The 19,102-nt window shown below is 44.7% G+C and overlaps 1 protein-coding gene across 1 annotated transcript in view; it reads left to right on the top strand.

The window, feature by feature from the left end:
• The window catches only part of LOC124789669 (juvenile hormone acid O-methyltransferase-like), a 100,171-nt gene that overhangs the window by 69,821 nt on the left and 11,248 nt on the right, over positions 1 to 19,102 (top strand). Inside the window, exon 4 of the mRNA XM_047257105.1 lies at positions 8,910 to 9,060. Coding sequence (XP_047113061.1) covers positions 8,910 to 9,060 — 151 coding nt within the window. The remainder of the gene's footprint in view (positions 1 to 8,909; positions 9,061 to 19,102) is intronic.

The raw sequence follows: 19,102 nt of genomic DNA, 5'->3' as shown, positions 1-19,102 counted from the left end.
TCAATTCTATACAGTACCTCCTCATTAGTTACGTGATCTACCCATCTAATCTTCAGCATTCTTCTGTAGCACCACATTTCAAAAGCGTCTATTCTCCTCTTGTCTAAAGCGTTTATCGTCTAGGTTTCTCTTCCTTATATGGCTACAACTCCACACAAACACTTTCAGAAAGGACTCCCTGACACTAAAATTTATACTCGATGTTAACAACTTTGTCTTCTTCAGAAACCCTTTCCTTGACGTTGCCAACCTGCATTTTATGTCCTCCCTACTACGACCATCGTCAGTTATTTTGCGTTCCAAATAGTAAAAAAAAAAAAAATCATCTGTTAGTTTAACTGTCTCATTTCCTAATCTAATTCCCTTGGAATCACGAGATTTAATTCGACTACGTTCCATTATTCTCGTTTTGATATTGTTGAAGTTCATTTCATAGCGTCCATTCAAGACACTGTCCATTCCGTTCATCTTCTCAATTACAATGTCATCTGCAAACGTCAGAGTTTTTATTTTTTCTCCGTGGAGTTTAATTCCTGCTCCAAATCTTCCTTTTGTTTCCTTTATTGATTGCTCAATATACAGATTGAATAACACAGGCGACAGGCTACAAACCTGTCTCACTCCCTTCTCAACCACTGCTTCCCTTTCGTACTCCTCGACTCTTATACGAGTAATTGCCATCTGGTTTCTGCACAAATTGTAAATAGCCTTTCGCTTCCTTTATTTTACCCCTTCACCTTTAGAGTTTGAAAGAGAGTATTCCAGTCAACATTGTCAAAGCTTTCTCTAAATCTACAAATGCTAGAAACGTAGGTTGCCTTTGCTTAACCTATCTGTTATGAGAAGTCGTAGGGTCAGTATTGCCTCGCGTGTTCCTACATTTCTACGGAATCATTGGTAGGATAGAGAAAAATGTGCAGTGCATCTACAGTAGAGATGGATTACAAAACAACTGAGTGACCCATCATAGAATATCGCTCAGGTGTGTGGCACCCATACCAGATAGGGCTAGTAGGGTATACTGACTGTATACGGATAAGGGCAGCGCGTATTGTCTCTGGTTGGTTTTACACACGATGCAGCGAGATGGAGGTGCTGAAAAACACAGAATGGCACACGCTTCAAGGTAGATGTCGAGAATCCTGGGAAGCCGATAGTAGGTGTTTCAAGAGCCAGTATAAAGTGAGGAATATAGGAGTATACTACAATCCCGCACGTGTCGATCCCGTAAGGACTGCGGGTACAAGATCAGACAAACTACGGTGCTCACAGAGTAATTTAAGCAGTCATTCTTCACACACTCCATGCATTACGGAATGGGATGGAGCCCCAATAAGTGGCACAGCGCTAGGTACCCTGTTCCATGCATTCCACTGTGATTTGCAGGGTATAGACGGAGGTGTAGATGTATGGGTCAAATGGCTCTGAGCACTATGGGACTCAACTGCTGTGGTCATAAGTCCCCTAGAACTTAGAACTACTTAAACCTAACTAACCTAAGGACATCACACACATCCATGCCCGAGGCAGGATTCGAACCTGCGACCGTAGCGGTCGTGCGGTTCCAGACTGTAGCGCCTTTAACCGCTCGGCCACTCCGGCCGGCGTTGTAGATGTATGTGTAGATGCATAGTGGAGACTCCCAAGGCACATCAATGATACACATTGTAGTACCGATATATTGTGATATCCTGCCACAGAACGCGTGGAGGCAAAGCAGCAACCAGTGCAGCCCTCTGACAAAGGAAGAGCGCCCTAATAAAATTTAACCATTACTTTTGGTACCACATTAGCTTCGTCTTTAGATTACGAGTCGACTGATATTAGTCACGAGCTGATCGGCCCAGTAGATTAAAAGTCGAGTTAATTAACTGCCGATTAAATCATATCAAATGAATTTTCCCCAGCAATTAGGTACCTCCGTGGCCTTGCCTAACAACATGACTCCGGGCTCGTGAATATGTTATAATTTTCTGACCCCTAGTTTTATTAATATAAAATTGGTACAACATGGCATATTTCTAGGAGGCTAAAGTAGTCGTTAGTTCGAATCTCAGATCTTCCTCGCCGCCGGCAGGGCCACATGCTGTTTTTGCGGAAGACTTTCTATTCCAGGTGCACCAACTGTGAGGGCGCCAAGAGCGCTTTCACGGGTCTGAACGAATACGCGAGAGGCACACCTATTAGGTTGGTCAAGGAGCACCTCTCCTTGTCGGCGGAGGTGGACGGTGCCGTAGGTCTTGGAACACTAAAATGACGGGAGGCGCTCTCGACATCCCAGTCGAAGCCAGTTCTTACAAGGAAACCCTTTAAGTGCGAGGTCGCAAGTTCAATCTTTACTAAGGCTCATTTGAAAGAGTTGTGTTAATGATCATGCGAGGAAAAATATTAGCTGCTAGTGACTCACCTCGTGCGTCAGGAGGGCGACACAAAATGAGTGTCCGAGAGGCGAAGAGATTAACCTTCCACGGAATGTATGTGTTACACTACACAAAATGGACATCGTCGACATTCAAGAAATCTTCAAAACAAACCATTAATTTGCACCACGAACACCGGTCAAACAATGTAGCGCCGCAGTGATCTCAAAGATTCGCTCCATCAAGATCGAAATGATAATTAAGTCAAGACCCTAAGCTGTCGACAGGCGTTGATATACATCAGCGGGGACGGTTAAAAATGTGTGTCCCGACCGGGATTTGAACCTGGGATCTTCTGCTTACATAGTAGACGCTCTATCCATCTTTTTTATCTCATTTTGTTCTATATTGTTAGTTCAATTTGTTCGGTGCGGACGTCAGATGACACCTGTTCAGGTTGTTCGTTGATCCGTTCACTCAGTTTTTTTTATTACAGAGGGTAGCTAAACCTCTGACCGAGTATGCTGAGCTGCCGTGCCGGCTTTTTTTTTTTTTTTTTTTTTTGGTATTTTGTTCTTTATAGTCATCTGAGCCACGGAGGACACAGAGGATAGTGCGACACTGCAGGGATTTGTCCCTTGCACGCTCCCCGTGAGACCCCCATTCCCAACTTAGTGTCCACTCACTACATCCGTAGTGCCCCTGCCCATTACACTCATTACTCGCGGCAGACAATCTTACCGAGTCCCGTAAGAGTTCGGGCAATGCATGTGCATCCAGCACAGAAGAAGGGCAATGAACAGTTAGCCTTAACTATATGAAAATGGTATCTGTTCTTTAGGACATGAGTGTAATGGGCAGGGGCACTACGAATGTAGTGTGTGGACATTAAGTTGGGAATGTGGGTCTCACGGGGAGCGTGCAAGGGGTGTCCTCGGTAGCTCAGATGGACAGACCATCTGCCATGTAAGCAGGAGATCCCGGGTTCGAGTCCCGGTCGGGGCACACACTTTCAACCGTCCCCGTTGATGTATACCAACGTTTGTCGACAGCTTGGGGTCTTCATTTAATTCTCATTTCGTTCTAAAAGAGCTGCATAGTCACCGATGGTATCTGTTCTTTCGGACATGTCCGAAAGAACAAATACCATCTTCATATCAAGTTCGAAGGCGAATTCCTTGGAGTTACAAACCGTGCAGGACGTTCAGCTAGGTATCCACTCTTAATGACTGCATGTAACGGGGTGATGAGAAATTACGGAATGTGTTGGCATGCAGCCGAATGCAAAACACTATGTCGTGCAGGTTATCGTGAAACTGGCTACCCTTTAAGGCGTAGCTGCAGGTAGTGCGATAATGTTTTATATGCACGGTTAAATCAAACATCCAGAGGCTGAATTTGTCGAGTGGTTCCTGGTCGTAAGAATTGCAGTGCCACTCACTTTTCGGGAGGGATAGATGCTCTAAAGGAGCATGATGTTTATACGCAGGTCAGGAGTCAAGCAAAAGCAAGTTATTTTGACCAGCTATAGTCGAAAAGCACTGCTCATACCATAGTTGTAGTTCTCTTACGTCCATTTTCCCACTGTTGCTTGCTGTGGCGTAAATATTCCCTACTGCCCTTGCAAGATCACGCACACGAGAAAGAATAGCAGGGAGCAGAGCACCTCAGACTTCTCGCAGCACAGTAAATAATTTTCCAGCCAATTTACCATCCAGATTAACAGTCGGCATAATTGTATACGGATGCGTTAAGGCAATGAGGCTACTTGATCATGATACAACTCATGCTACCTCTAATTTCCAGGGTTCCTTTGATACAACTTTCCTCTTCAAATCCCAATCGATCGGAGTTTAAAACGAATTCGTTACTGGGCGATACGATAAGTTTATCTCATCTACAAATTTTCGCACCGATTCCACAGTTTCCTGTGCATCGTCAAGTTGGCGCTTTGTTTGGAATTTCGTTATCTTATGTCTTCCAATTTTTTGAAGTGTATAACGTAGTAGGTCACTGTCATACACATCCTGTAAATTGTGTCGAGGACACTCGACATGCGCAAACACCAGTTTCTGTAACAAGTGCGCCTTGTCGTTTCTTGACTACCCGTAGTTTTTCTTATGCACTACACTATCGTGTTGCTGCAGACTTAATCGAAATCTGTTCATACACTCCTGGAAATGGAAAAAAGAACACATTGACACCGGTGTGTCAGACCCACCGTACTTGCTCCGGACACTGCGAGAGGGCTGTACAAGCAATGATCACACACACGGCACAGGGGACACACCAGGAACCGCGGTGTTGGCCGTCGAATGGCGCTAGCTGCGCAGGATTTGTGCACCGCCGCCGTCAGTGTCAGCCAGTTTGCCGTGGCATACGGAGCTCCATCGCAGTCTTTAACACTGGTAGCATGCCGCGACAGCGTGGACGTGAACCGTATGTGCAGTTGACGGACTTTGAGCGAGGGCGTATAGTGGGCATGCGGGAGGCCGGGTGGACGTACCGCCGAATTGCTCAACACGTGGGGCGTGAGGTCTCCACAGTACATCGATGTTGTCGCCAGTGGTCGGCGGAAGGTGCACGTGCCCGTCGACCTGGGACCGGACCGCAGCGACGCACGGATGCACGCCAAGACCGTAGGATCCTACGCAGTGCCGTAGGGGACCGCACCGCCACTTCCCAGCAAATTAGGGACACTGTTGCTCCTGGTGTATCGGCGAGGACCATTCGCAACCGTCTCCATGAAGCTGGGCTACGGTCCCGCACACCGTTAGGCCGTCTTCCGCTCACGCCCCAACATCGTGCAGCCCGCCTCCAGTGGTGTCGCGACAGGCGTGAATGGAGGGACGAATGGAGACGTGTCGTCTTCAGCGATGAGAGTCGCTTCTGCCTTGGTGCCAATGATGGTCGTATGCGTGTTTGGCGCCGTGCAGGTGAGCGCCACAATCAGGACTGCATACGACCGAGGCACACAGGGCCAACACCCGGCATCATGGTGTGGGGAGCGATCTCCTACACTGGCCGTACACCACTGGTGATCGTCGAGGGGACACTGAATAGTGCACGGTACATCCAAACCGTCATCGAACCCATCGTTCTACCATTCCTAGACCGGCAAGGGAACTTGCTGTTCCAACAGGACAATGCACGTCCGCATGTATCCCGTGCCACCCAATGTGCTCTAGAAGGTGTAAGTCAACTACCCTGGCCAGCAAGATCTCCGGATCTGTCCGCCATTGAGCATGTTTGGGACTGGATGAAGCGTCGTCTCACGCGGTCTGCACGTCCAGCACGAACGCTGGTCCAACTGAGGCGCCAGGTGGAAATGGCATGGCAAGCTGTTCCACAGGACTACATCCAGCATCTCTACGATCGTCTCCATGGGATAATAGCAGCCTGCATTGCTGCGAAAGGTGGATATACACTGTACTAGTGCCGACATTGTGCATGCTCTGTTGCCTGTGTCTATGTGCCTGTGGTTCTGTCAGTGTGATCATGTGATGTATCTGACCCCAGGAATGTGTCAATAAAGTTTCCCCTTCCTGGGACAATGAATTCACGGTGTTCTTATTTCAATTTCCAGGAGTGTAATTGTTCCTTTACTATGCTGCGGGTGATGTTCCACGCATATAATTATGTTTACTACCTGCTCGTTGGACAACGATTGTCCTTTACTACGTTTCACTGCGGACGGTATTTGTGGATCCCTGTCGGACAAGGATGATGAATTACATGACTCGACACCTGTTTCAGTACCACTTCCACTTGCTCAGGACGTGTCGTCATCATTGTACTCCTCATGTACATGTACGCACTGTCGAGTATATACGATACCAAACATTCCACTGACTGATCACGCAGAAACGCTAATATTTCATGTGCCACTTCTTTCTCGTTCTGCAACATTCCTGGGCTTCCTTTCTGACGAAATGTCAACTTCGGCAACCGTTGTTGTAGATATAATGCAACGTTTGCTTTGTTTATCGTTGCCATTGCTCTTCTTTGTTTATCGTTGCCATTGCTCTGCTTTGTATCAACACCGTTAGCATTGCTGTGAGTTACTTGTCGATTAAGCAGTTCAACGAAGCTCCATAGTCTCATGCTGTGCTCTCCACTGGGTCCACTGGGTACCTCCAGTCCTGCCCCCTGCTTCCAATATCAACCATTGTTGCTGTTGCGTGGTAGACAATATGTGGGGCGTCGAATGCCGTAAATATCGTTGGCCTTTTGCAACCTCGCACTCGGGCGGTACCTTGTTAGTAGGTGGAAGTTCGTGACCACCGTCCGCGAGCGTATTGCCGTCATCATGTACAAATATACATGTTGCTTACATCGATAGGCGCCATTGATCGCGCGACACAGTCCAGCACAGTCAGTGAACAGTTTCCGCGTGCTAATCGGTAGTAATTTCGACGCGGCACGATGACGTGTACACCAAACGACTGTTGCAGAAATCATATCATGTTTCCTTGAAAGCAATTTCAGTGACCCCAGTGCAGGCTGGTCTCATCAATTCTCATGACTATTAGTAATTCAGCCATCTCTCGGTCCACTCTGTCTTAATTCAGGAGTTGGGACATTCAATACTTTCTCTGTAATTTGTATTACACTACTGGCCATTACAATTGCTACACCACGAAGATGACGTCCTACAGACGCGAAATTTAACCGACAGGAAGAAGATGCTGTGATATGCAAATTATTAGCTTTTCACAGCATTCACACAAGGCTGGCGCCGGTGGCGACACCTGTAACGTGCTGACATGAGGAAAGTTTCCAACCGACTTCTCATACACAAACAGCAGTTACCGGCACTGGCTGGTGAAACGTTGTTGTGATGCCTCGTGTAACGAGGAGAAATGCGTACCATCACGTTTCCGACTTTGATAAAGGTCGGATTGTAGCCTATCGCGATTGCGGTTTATCGTATCGCGTCATTGCTGCTCGCGTTGGTCGAGATCGAATGACTGTTAGTAGAATATGGAATCGGTGGGTTCGGGAGGGTAATACGCAACGCCGTGCAGGATACCAACGGCCTCGTATCACTAGCAGTCGAGATGACAGGCATCTTATCTGCATGGCTGCAACGGATCGTGCAGTCACGTCTCGATCCCTGAGTCAACAGATGAGGACGTTTGCAAGACAACAACCATCTGCACGAACAGTTCGACGACGTTTGCAGCAGCATGCACTATCAGCTCGTAGACCATGGCTGCGGTTACCCTTGACGCCGCATCACACACAGGAGCGCCTGCGATGGTGTACTCAACGACGAACCTGGGTGCACGAATGGCAAAAGGTCATTTTTTCGGATGAATCCAGGTTCTGTTTACAGCATCATGATTGTCGCATCCGTGTTTGGCGACATCGCGGTGAGCGCACATTGGGAGCATGTATTCGTCATCGCCATACTGGCGTATCACCTGGCCTGATGGAATGGGGTGCCATTGGTTACACTTCTCGGTCACCTCTTGTTCGCATTGACGGCACTTTGAACAGTAGACGTTACATTTCAGATGTGTTACGACCCGTGGCTCTACCCTTCATTCGATCCCTACGAAACCCTACATTTCAGCAGGATAATGCACGACCGCATGTTGCAGGTCCTGTACGGGCCTTTCTGGCTACAGAAAATGTTCGACTGCTGCCCTGGCCAGCATATTCTCCAGATCTCTCACCAATTGAAAACGTGTGGTCAATGGTGGGCGAGCAACTGCCTCGTCACAATACGCCAGTCACTACTCTTGATGAACTGTGGTATCGTGTTGAAGCAGCACGGGCAGCTGTACTTGTACACGCCATCCAAGCTCTGTTTGCCTCAATGCCCAGGCGTATCAAGGTCGTTATTATGGCCAGAGGTGGTTGTTTTGGGTCCTGATTTCTCAGGATCTATGCACCCAAAGTGCTTGAAAATGTAATCACATGTCAGTTCTAGTATAACATATTTGTCTAGTGAATACACGTTTATCATCTGCATTTATTCTTGGAGTAGCAATTTTAATGGCCAGTAGTGTATTTGATTATTATTGTGTCTTGATCTGCAGCAATACGAGTCTTCGCAGTTTCTTAGCTTAGTTTCTTAACTTTTTCGGCGAGCAATTACTGTTATTCACGTGTAACAGCCTACCTGTCGTTTAACGTGTTGCCTTCAAACACTATGTGTAACATCGTATCAGATTTGCCTGTTTGTTTTCTTCGTTTGTGGCTTCCCCTGTTGTCTCTTTCTTGATCAGTTAATCACTAAAAGCAAGCCAGACGTGATGGAGCCCGACGGCGGCCGCGGCCGGGACAACAGAAGAATCACAGGTGAGATTTAACTTCACCAGTTCAGAGGGGCATAAGAAAAACGGACAACCAAATTAATTACTCAATCATTGTCATTGACCTTCGTAAACCCCCACCACCAGCCACAACGTGAAGATGCGTGACTTCTACCAGCTGTAAGTAAGACAGGTTCATGACGAAGACGTGACTAGTGCGTGCACTTACTGAAAGCACGGTTACAAACAGCGCTTTTTCAACACGCCTGTTTCGTTACGTTCGCAGGACTACAAGAATTTCGTGTCGCCGTACCATCTCCAGCTCGACCGCGTCCAGCACCTGAGGAGCTTGCTGGTTGAGAGCGGCCTCACAGTGAAGACGTGTCGTGAGGAGAATGACTTCGCCTTCTCCTCCCCACACCAGCACGACATTATAGGTACCATCTACACCTGCTTGTGTCGATCAGTCTATTTCTAAACGTTTTTCCTTGGCGCTGCATGCACTCTTCTCTATATTGTTTTTTCCTCTTCATTTCTTGATAGCTGTGACATTGCATTAACGCTAGTTGATCATCAAGTTCTCTATATTGTTTTTTCCTCTTCATTTCTCGATAGCTGTGACATTGCATTAACGCTAGTTGATCATCAAGTATTTTCTTTCCTGGCCTGCCCTTGCTTTTCTCACCCAAAAAGTTTACTTCCAACTAATTTTTTTAAAAATGAATTCCTATCAGCAACCATCTGAGACCTACAGCTGAATGGAGGGCTACTTTAGGGTTACCCACACATCACAATCTTCGTCTGCTAGCGCATAACGTCACTCTTGCATTTTTTCTTATGTCATCTATCCGCCTTCCATTAGGTTTTCACATCGGAATTTTTGTAGATCTTGCAATTAAGCATGATTAACCTTGGTCTGTCTACCATGCCTCACTACATGCTGCTCACAGTCATAACCACATCTTACATTCCAGTTTCTTTTTGTGTGGATTCTGGATGGTACTTACCGTTGTACCACGACAATGCAACCCATCAGTTATCTGTGCCAACTTGTTTCAGAAGTGTGCAAACGTTCAACTCGCCAGTCTTCTGTTTTCTTTCAAAATGTACTTTTAAAAGGACTCTGCCTAGCTCTTTGCCACATTAATTCTGTGCAGCCGCACATAGTAAGTCTCTCGGAGGACGAGGACTTTGCCTCGTCAGAGTCAATCAGGGACCTTAGCGCAGATTACAGTTTGAGAGAGATTAGTGTGTCGAAGGGACGCCATTCTGAGCTAACTTTTTGTGTTCTACGGACATTGGTCTGGTGTTTCACTTATTTAGGTGACATGGCTACATGCTCCTTGCTTGAACCACGTTTCCGACTCAAACTTAGCTTACATTTCTTGCAGAATATATTAATTTTTAATTATGTTTCACTTGGAGCAATTTCTAGCCTTGCATGTTTATTTAAATTCCAATGGACCACAGTATTCCTTTGTCTTAGGATCGGAAAAATGGGCCCACGTGGATAAAGATACCCAGTTGTGGATCTCACATACGTGAACCCTTGTGCAAATCAGTCCCTCTTTCTCTCTCAGCTGTTGATAACCACATTATCTTGCTCATACTATTTCTTTGCTAGTGCAGTAAAAGTAGTGAGTAACTCATGGCACTTTGTCCCATTTGACGGATTTCTTGCTACATTTGCTACACGTAATGTGCGCTCTTTTTTACCGCCACTCACTACGCTTTGTGCTACGTAATATTTTCAGCTCCACGCTAAGTACTGCTGTTGCAGCTGGTTTCTGAAAGTAGTTCCGCCGGCAGCAACGACTACAGATCGGCCATCTGTGTAATTTCATCGATGATTTTTAGGGTTTAAAAATTGATTTACTTCGATACTTAGATTCAGATCGCACAAACCGCAAAGACAATTGCACTGCACGAGCCTTCATCTACAAATGCTTCAAATGGCTCTGAGCACTATGGGGCTTAACATCTGAGGTCATCAGTCCCCTAGAACTTAGAACTACTTAAACCTAACTAACCTACGGACATCACACATATCCATGCCCGAGGCAGGATACGAACATGCGACAGTAGTGAGTGTAACCACTAGAGACAGTTCGAAAGCATTCGACGAAATTGGTACACGTACACAGCGACAACGGATGTTTATGATTTTTCGGCCCTCCCACATCGCGCGCACCCTCCTCTGGCCCGATCTTGTAGGGGTTCAACACTGACACATGCGTGAATAAATCATCAAAGGGTCCGTTTAAGACCCGCGAGTTTGGCAACAACCTCGGTATCACTCTAGTATCTTTGCTGAGCGCTTTGAAAATCTACCAGTCAGTCTTCGACAACCGTTCGTTGGTTAGTTGATCTGGGGGAGGCGACCAGACAGCGAGGTCATTGTGCGGTGCGGCATGTTACTTTTTACCGCCCTGCCAGTGTCCAGCAATGTTCATTTGTCTAGCTAAAATCTGTAGTAGAAAATACTAGACCACTACTGTATATTGCAGGTCGCAACATACATAGAATTGTCCGGTAAACGGGATGTGGCTAGCTACTGAAATAAAAGTTTTAACTTGGCAATGTAAATTTTCAGGTGTATTTTTACGATAAAGATCACAGTTAATACTGCCATGTCCGTACTAAGTGGCAACACAATGTAATGTTCACACACACACCACAATCACACACGTAGCCAGTTTATGGTATTTACACCCGTTACTGAAGTTAATAGAGTTCACCAGATCGTTTAGCTATGAAAATGCTCGCTCATATGTTGTGCACTCTGCTCTACACGTAACATCTGTTCCAGTCTTAGATCGCAAAACATGCCACGCGGCTTTAACTAACAGTCAAAAGCAATAATTTTGATATTCCATCCGAAATTCCACACGACTTCCACTATACCATTCACTTAAATACACTTTGTACTACTTCGCGAACTCGTAATTAGCATTTTTCCGCGATTTTACAGTACTTTCGTCGGAGCTGCTTTGAATGAGATGTTACTAGTTCTAACCCTCAGCCACGACCCCCCCTAGATCACACCAAAGGCTTTGTTCCCGTCATAGATTGGCGCGAGCCTGCATTTTTCTGATTGGCTGATATCACAAACAGCAAATCAGGTTGCAGTATTATCCCGCGCTAACCCGCGCTTTACTTCAGTGACCAATCATAGTAAAACATTTCTTTTTATGGCAATTGCTAAATAAATAAATTTAGAAAAGTATCAAACATAAAATTACTCCTACTGAAATTATCGATTAATTTGTGTTCTACTCACGATTTATTAGTACCATAAACTGACTGCAAATTCAATTTTAGTAAATCCCCAGTATAGTTTAACTGGTACTTCGTGAATAAACAAAACAATTTTCATTTACTTCTGTTCTTCTTCACTCATACAACACTCACACTGCTAATTACTACACATATAAAACAATTATAATTATGCAAATACATTAAATATTAATCAAACATAACTTTACAACATTGTTTTGACTACGACTGCTAGCACTGTCCGTCAACTGCTGACCTCTACCGCCTATATTAGTACAACTACGTGCAGCTCTGTAACTCAGGTCCATGTCAGCTGGTGACATCTGTCGATGACTCATGCCTATAACGACATCGTCCTAACAAGTGACAGGAGCGATGCGAAGGCGCTACGCCCCAATTGGTCCTTTCGGATTAGGGAAGGATGGGGAAGGAAGTCATCTGTGCCCTTTCTGTAGTGTCCTCGGTCAGCAGGAAGGAACTAACGATCACGTTTGAGGTCACTTTATTAAACTAAAACGCCTTTTTCTCGAGCACTAAGTTCCAAACTCTAGAACAGCAAGAAACAATAATTCTGGTGGTGGCAAAAGCCAACTAAGAGTACAAGACAATGAAAAGAAATAATAACCAAAATACTACGCTACACAATTTACAAAGTGGCGTTACGCCCAACAAGATACAACTTTCCACGGAACACTACGGCGAGTGTCTACTGGGCAAGAGCCGGCGTAGGTATTGGTCGGAACTGTTCTAACTGAATGTACACGCTGCCGATCTGACTATGCTGGCGCGCTTACATCACTGATTCCGCGGAGTGCTACACTTATTTTCATTAGATCCAACTGGTTGATCTGTGTCACATGCCTTTGCACGAAGTAGTGCCGTGTTTATGCGGAAAGTCTGTTGAGGTTTACATCCACTGGCGATATTCTGATCTGAGCTCTTGAAGAGAGCCGGCCGCGGCGGACGAGCGGTTCTAGGCGCTTCAGTCCGGGACCGCGCGACTGCTACGGTCGCAGGTTCGAATCCTGCCTCGGGAATGGATGTGTGTGATGTCCTTAGGTTAGTTAGCTTTAAGTAGTTCTAAGTTCTAAGGGACTTATGACCTCAGATGTTATGTCCCATAGTGCTCAGAGCCATTTGAACCATTTTGAACCATCTTGAAGGGAGGTCAGTAGCCCACCTTGCTTGTTTGTTGTGCGGGGCATCTAACTGATAAGGGGCCGAAATGACACTTTCAAAGGAACCATTTGCTTGAAGCGACTTAGGGAAATCATGGAAATCCTAAATCAGGATGGCTGAACCCAGATTTGAACTGTCGTCCTCCCAAATACGAGTACCTCGCTTGGTCGACAACCGTTCAGCAGAGTGGTGCTACAATGCTGTTCTAGCGCCTGGGGGCAGGCAAACCCACCTGAGGTGTGACGAAAGGGTTGTCTGCCCTCAGGCGATAGAACAGCAATGCAGCACCCCTCTGCTGCATGGTTGTCGAAGACTCTGACACGTACATTTTTAAAGCACTAACAAAGGTGTATGGGTGCCACTGAGGGTGTTGACGTTCTGGAGGGAGGGTGGGGGGGGGGGGGGGGAGGTCTTTGAGGGAGTCTTTGCTGCTTTATTCACGCATGTGTCAATATTGGAACCCACTGTGATCACGCCGCTGGAGGGCTCGAAATATGAGGGCTGAAACAGCTTAAACACCCTTTTCTGCTTTGGATCACGTCCGAACTTTGTCGAATTGTTTTGAATGGTCCCTAGTGGTTCCATCCTGTATGCCAGAGCAAAAACTGCAATCGCACTACACTCCAAAGCGGTTAGATGACGTTCAACGGGGTTGCAGCCCCAAGATGTTCTTAGATTAGGATTGAATCGTCTTGGGGGGAGGGCGGGGGTGGTCAGCAATGTCGAATTTGTCAAGAACGCCCTCCTGTAGCTCATCACACTGCAAACAGTCGTTTTCGACTGCGATATCTGATGGAGTCAACGCCCTGAATGAAGGGGTGTTTGACTGATGCCCTTTATGCCACCTCTTAGGGCCTTTTCGTATGGATTCTGAGCGACAGTGTGTCTGACATGTTTTCCTCGTCTACCCACAAGAAAACCGCCTGATTTCAACCCTGGGTGTCGCTATTCTGATCTCTATCGCGGAGGTCTCAAAAGAAGGGGTGAAATGTGGGTAGGAGGAAATGTGACGACGTTCACATCGTGTGACTCGTCCACCATCACAGAAGAAGGCTACAGTCACTTTTGAGCCAAATGCGGAACGTATGCGTCGCAACGGGATACAAAAAGTGATATTTTAACTGCGGTGCACAGTGTTTTCATCGTGAATCTCTCGCTCATTGCAAGTCCCAAGCAGCTGGGGAAAAGTCAAGTGATTCCTGTATAGAAGAATGGAAAAAGAATAGACCCGCAAAATTACTGACCAATATCCTTAACATGGTTTTGCTGCAGAATTGTTGAACACATTCTCAGTCTGAATGTAATGAATACCCTTGACACAGAAAAGTTCCTGTCCACAAATGAGCACGGGCTGTCAAAGCATCAATCGAGTGAATCTCAGGTTTATTTGTAAAGTTCTGTCTTGATCACACAAATTTTACAGCTCACAATTACCGGGTTTCAGGTATTGCCATCTTCAGATCATAAAATAATCTGATGTAGGTATGAACGTCGAAATCTGTACATGTAGGCATATAGTAAAAACACTTACTGTGTAGCTACATATATAGATTTTGACATTGATACCTAGATCAGAATATTTTATGATCTAAAGATAGGACTAGCCGAAACCGGTAACTGTGAATTATAAAATTTACGTGACCAAGACGGGCCTTTACAAATAAAGTGCAATAAAATGACTGCGGACTCATTTGCAGACTTTATGTCTTCAATTGAGAAACTCAGTTTGCCCTTTTCTCGCAGGATATCCTGCGAAGCTTGGATGGAGGGCAACAAGAAGATAGCATATTCCTAGATTTCAGAGAAGCGTTTGACATAGTGCCCCATAGCAGACTGTTAACAAAGGTACGAGCATGCCGAATAGACTCCCTGATATGTGACTGGCTCGAAGACTCCTTAAGTAATGGAACCCAATATGTTGTCCTTGACGGCAAGTATTAATGAGAGACAAGAGTATCGTCAAGAGTGCTATTATTCTATGTATAACAGGTGTAGAAGTATGAAAACGGAATTTCCCTGTAGATGGCGTTAGCCGTCAGTGTAGGGCCCGTGAGACCGCGTCTGCAGCGCCATCTGCTTCCTGTAACGGCTGACGATGAATGTCAACAGACAGGAACCCAAGTTGCATACATCGGTATCTATTTCAAACCCGTAAACATGTCGGGTTTTGTGCTTACGAACTACGGTTTGCGGACAGCATTGGTTTTCTGTTACCATTTGAAGAAAACTACTGCAGAATCCCATCGAATGCTTGTCGAAGCTTTCGGCGAACATGCTCTTGAGAAAACATAGTGTTTCGAGTGGTTCAAAAAAATTCTAAAGTGGTGATTTTGATGTGAGAAACGACGAGCATGGGAAACAACTGAAAAAGTTCTAAGACAACGAATTGCAGTCTTTATTGGATGAAGATGATATAACTCAACAGGAACTCGCGGAACAATTAAATGTGACGCAGAAAGCCTTTTCTCTTCGATTGAAAGATATGGGAAAGGTGCAGAAAGTGAGAAAATGGACTCCGCATGAACTGAATGAAAGACAGCAAGCAAATCGAAAGACCACTTGTGAAATGCTGTTCGCCAGATACATAAAAAAGTCCTTTCTCCATCGAATAGCGACAGGTGATCAAAAATGGATATCTTTTGAGGATCCTAAGTGTGGTAAATTATGGGTGAATCCATGAAAACCATCGATATCCACTGCAAGACCAAATCACTTTGGAAAGAAGACAATGCTCTGTGTCTGGTGGGATCAGAAGGACGTCATCTATTATGAGCTGCTAAAACCTGGTGAAACCGTTAACACTTATCGCTACCAACAGCAAACGATCGATTCAGATCGAGCATTTCGTGAAAAACGATCGGAATATGGAAAAAGGCAACGCAAAGTAATATTGCTCCATGATAACGACCCATCACACACAGCAAAACGGGTCAGGTAAACGATCGAGGCGTTAGATTGGGAAGTACTCAGTCATGCGGCTTGTTCTCCAGACTTGTTGGCTCCGTCCGATTATCATCTGTTTGCATCACTGGGACACTAGCGCCCCAAGCGGCGAGAAAGCAGCCATAAAATTAAAGTTCGTTTTTAATTATTTTTCTAGTTAATAAGTGAAATAGTTACTAAATTTTTGCGTTCCAAGTATTATTAAATTATCAAGAGACATGAATGAGCATGAAATACATGTAAAGACAGCTTAATATCCCTGACTCAGTGATGTTAGCAACAACTTAATTATGAAGAAATACTTTCGAATATGTGTATAACTGCAGCTTACTCCACTGACATCAAAAAAATATAAAAAACATATTTCACACATGACAGGAATATATTTCTTTTGTTGTCCGTTCTCATTATGACAGGCATTTTCCTTGACATGCAATAACTTTTTAGGGAGTTGGTGTTTCGCACAGTCTTACACTTCATTCTACTTTCTAATAGATAAAAATTTTTGTAAATGTTATTACTTTTGTTTCAAAAGCGAATGTGTTGAAGATCCTTGCCGTTTGTGACTCAAATGCACCAAAAACTGGGGAATTGGTTTCTTCTGCGTTGGGAAACAGTTTTATTGCTTTTGTTCTTTTATTATCACGACTGTGGCTTTTTTCTTCAGCTACAGTTATAGTACCTTGTCTGCTACGTTAAATAATATAGGTATTGCATTCCATACACGTTACCTACATTCATATTCACTGATTTGGCTGGAATCGTATCGAAGGAAATTTCACGTTTTTGAGTGGATCCACGACACCTTTCTGCAAAAGGTCAAGTCCTCTCCTGTTTATTAGCACATTTTTTGTTCTTAAAGAACATGACATTCTCCAGTAAATATCTATAGGTTACAAGAAAATAGTATATAAACAATCCTAGTGTCGTTAGGAAACCTAAAAAAAGCTAATGTAGTGCCTTCTTCTTGATGCTGCAGGTTATTGCGCTACAGACACTCCTGTTGGTAAAAACAATTCTACGGACCAATATTCTAACATTCTGCATGGTGTCTGTTGTTCTATGTCGTGTCTCCCTAACACTTTCACGCAACGACGCTCTGAGCGTGTTTTTTAGGGAATTGACTAGTCTGAACCTGGGACCTGTTGCTGGTAAGGAGACGCCAGACCACACATGACATGTAGAATTCAGAAGAGTTCCTCGTCAGTATTCTCCCAATTAATTTCGTCCCAACACGATATTGTTATTTTCCTGTCTTCGTTTTCATCTGGCCCCTGTGGATTTGTTTCTTCCTTCTTCTCTTCTTGTGATAAGGTATTTACTTATCTCTTCAAGGTGCTGCAATTGTCCTGGGTCGGTGCGTCATTCCCTTTGGCATGGGCGCTTAGCTGTCAATTCGAACGTTTATCGGGGTTTGGTGGTCTTACCTCCACCTCTTCTATCTGTATTCTCTTTTCTTGCTCCGCTTGTTGATATTGGTTTCTTTGTTGATAATTTGTCGGTCTATTGGCGCTCCAATACCCGTTCCGGTTGTCGTTATTCCCTCTGTAATAGTTGTTGCCGTTCCTGGGTGAATTATAGTTATTGCCATATTCTCTTCTAAATCCATAACCGGTTCTTTGTTGAGATCTATTGTCGTTTCTTGGTGCGAAGTTATCACGTTGTTCGTAATTATTGTTTCTTCGTACTGTGTCTTGTGGATTCCACTGCTTTTTGCTTTCGTTTACACGTGCGCTTCGTCTTTTTCTTGCGTCGTCTTCCGAAAATATGAACTCTAGTCCCTTAAAATACCTTTAAATGTTTCGACGTCATTGCCTCCGCGACCTACTAATGATTGCTGGCATTTCAATGGTAACTTCATCGCGCATAATTTAATCAACTCTCCGTCACTGTATGGTACATCTAAACATTGATTTTTCTTTGCCATTAATTTGAAAAATTTCACGGGATTCTTCTCTCCTGAATTTTCAAAATATGGGTTCTGTAATAATTCGTACTTTCGTACTTCACTCTGTTCTGTGGTTCGCTGGACCAATATCGTGAGAGAAACTTCTCTCTTAAATCTTCGTACGATCGGCATGTCGCTGCAATATTCTGCATGGTTTCTGCGACTGTTCCTGACATGTGTGCACATATAAAGTCTAATTTGTGTGCTAGCGTCCAGTGTTCTGGTAATCCTACTCGGAATTGATCAATAAAAGTTCGTGGATGTAATAAGTTTCCTTCTCGAAAGTGTTGAAGTTTCTGACTGTGAGGAAATGATCGTTGTCGTACTTCGTCATAGTTCCATATGAAATTCGCGATTCTTTGCCACTTTTGTTTCTGATCATTTCTCCCGTCGTTCTTTCCGGTTGTGATAGATCCATTTGATATTGTCCACTGTAACTTTCGCCTACTCTTCCGTAGTATCGTTGGAATGGTACACAATAATTTTCTTCCATCGGTTGTGAACGTATAGCTGAATGCATTGCACTGTACTCTTCGCGACCTGGCTTTCCATTGTCAGGTATTGGTTCGGTATCTTGTCTGGCTAACCTTGCTGCTTCATTGCACGATCCAAACTGTCTTGAAACATACATTTGTGATTCCGCAAGTGTTTGTGATGCCGTTTGTTCATCAAGAATTTCGAAACGTGTTTGTTGGTGTGCAGGCTGTTTGATTTCACGTATGTTACTTTCCGCCTGTGATTGGAATCGCGTTAATTGCTTGTTTTTCCGGTGCTGTTACAGAGTAACCTCTGGCGTGCCACAGGGGAGTGTTATGGGACCATTGCTTTTCACAATATATATAAATGACTTAGTAGATAGTGTCGGAAGTTCCATGCGGCTTTTCGCGGATGATGCTGTAGTATACAGAGAAGTTGCTGCATTAGAAAATTGTAGCGAAATACAGGAAGATCTGCAGCGGATAGGCACTTGGTGCAGGGAGTGGCAACTGACCCTTAACATAGACAAATGTAATGTATTGCGAATACATAGAAAGAAGGATCCTTTATTGTATGATTATATGATAGCGGAACAAACACTGGTAGCAGTTACTTCTGTAAAATATCTGGGAGTATGCGTACGGAACGATTTGAAG

Source organism: Schistocerca piceifrons, chromosome 3, assembly GCF_021461385.2.
Source record: "Schistocerca piceifrons isolate TAMUIC-IGC-003096 chromosome 3, iqSchPice1.1, whole genome shotgun sequence".
Classification (NCBI taxonomy): Eukaryota; Metazoa; Arthropoda; class Insecta; order Orthoptera; family Acrididae; genus Schistocerca; species Schistocerca piceifrons.
This window is presented reverse-complemented; position numbering and strand designations above follow the sequence as displayed.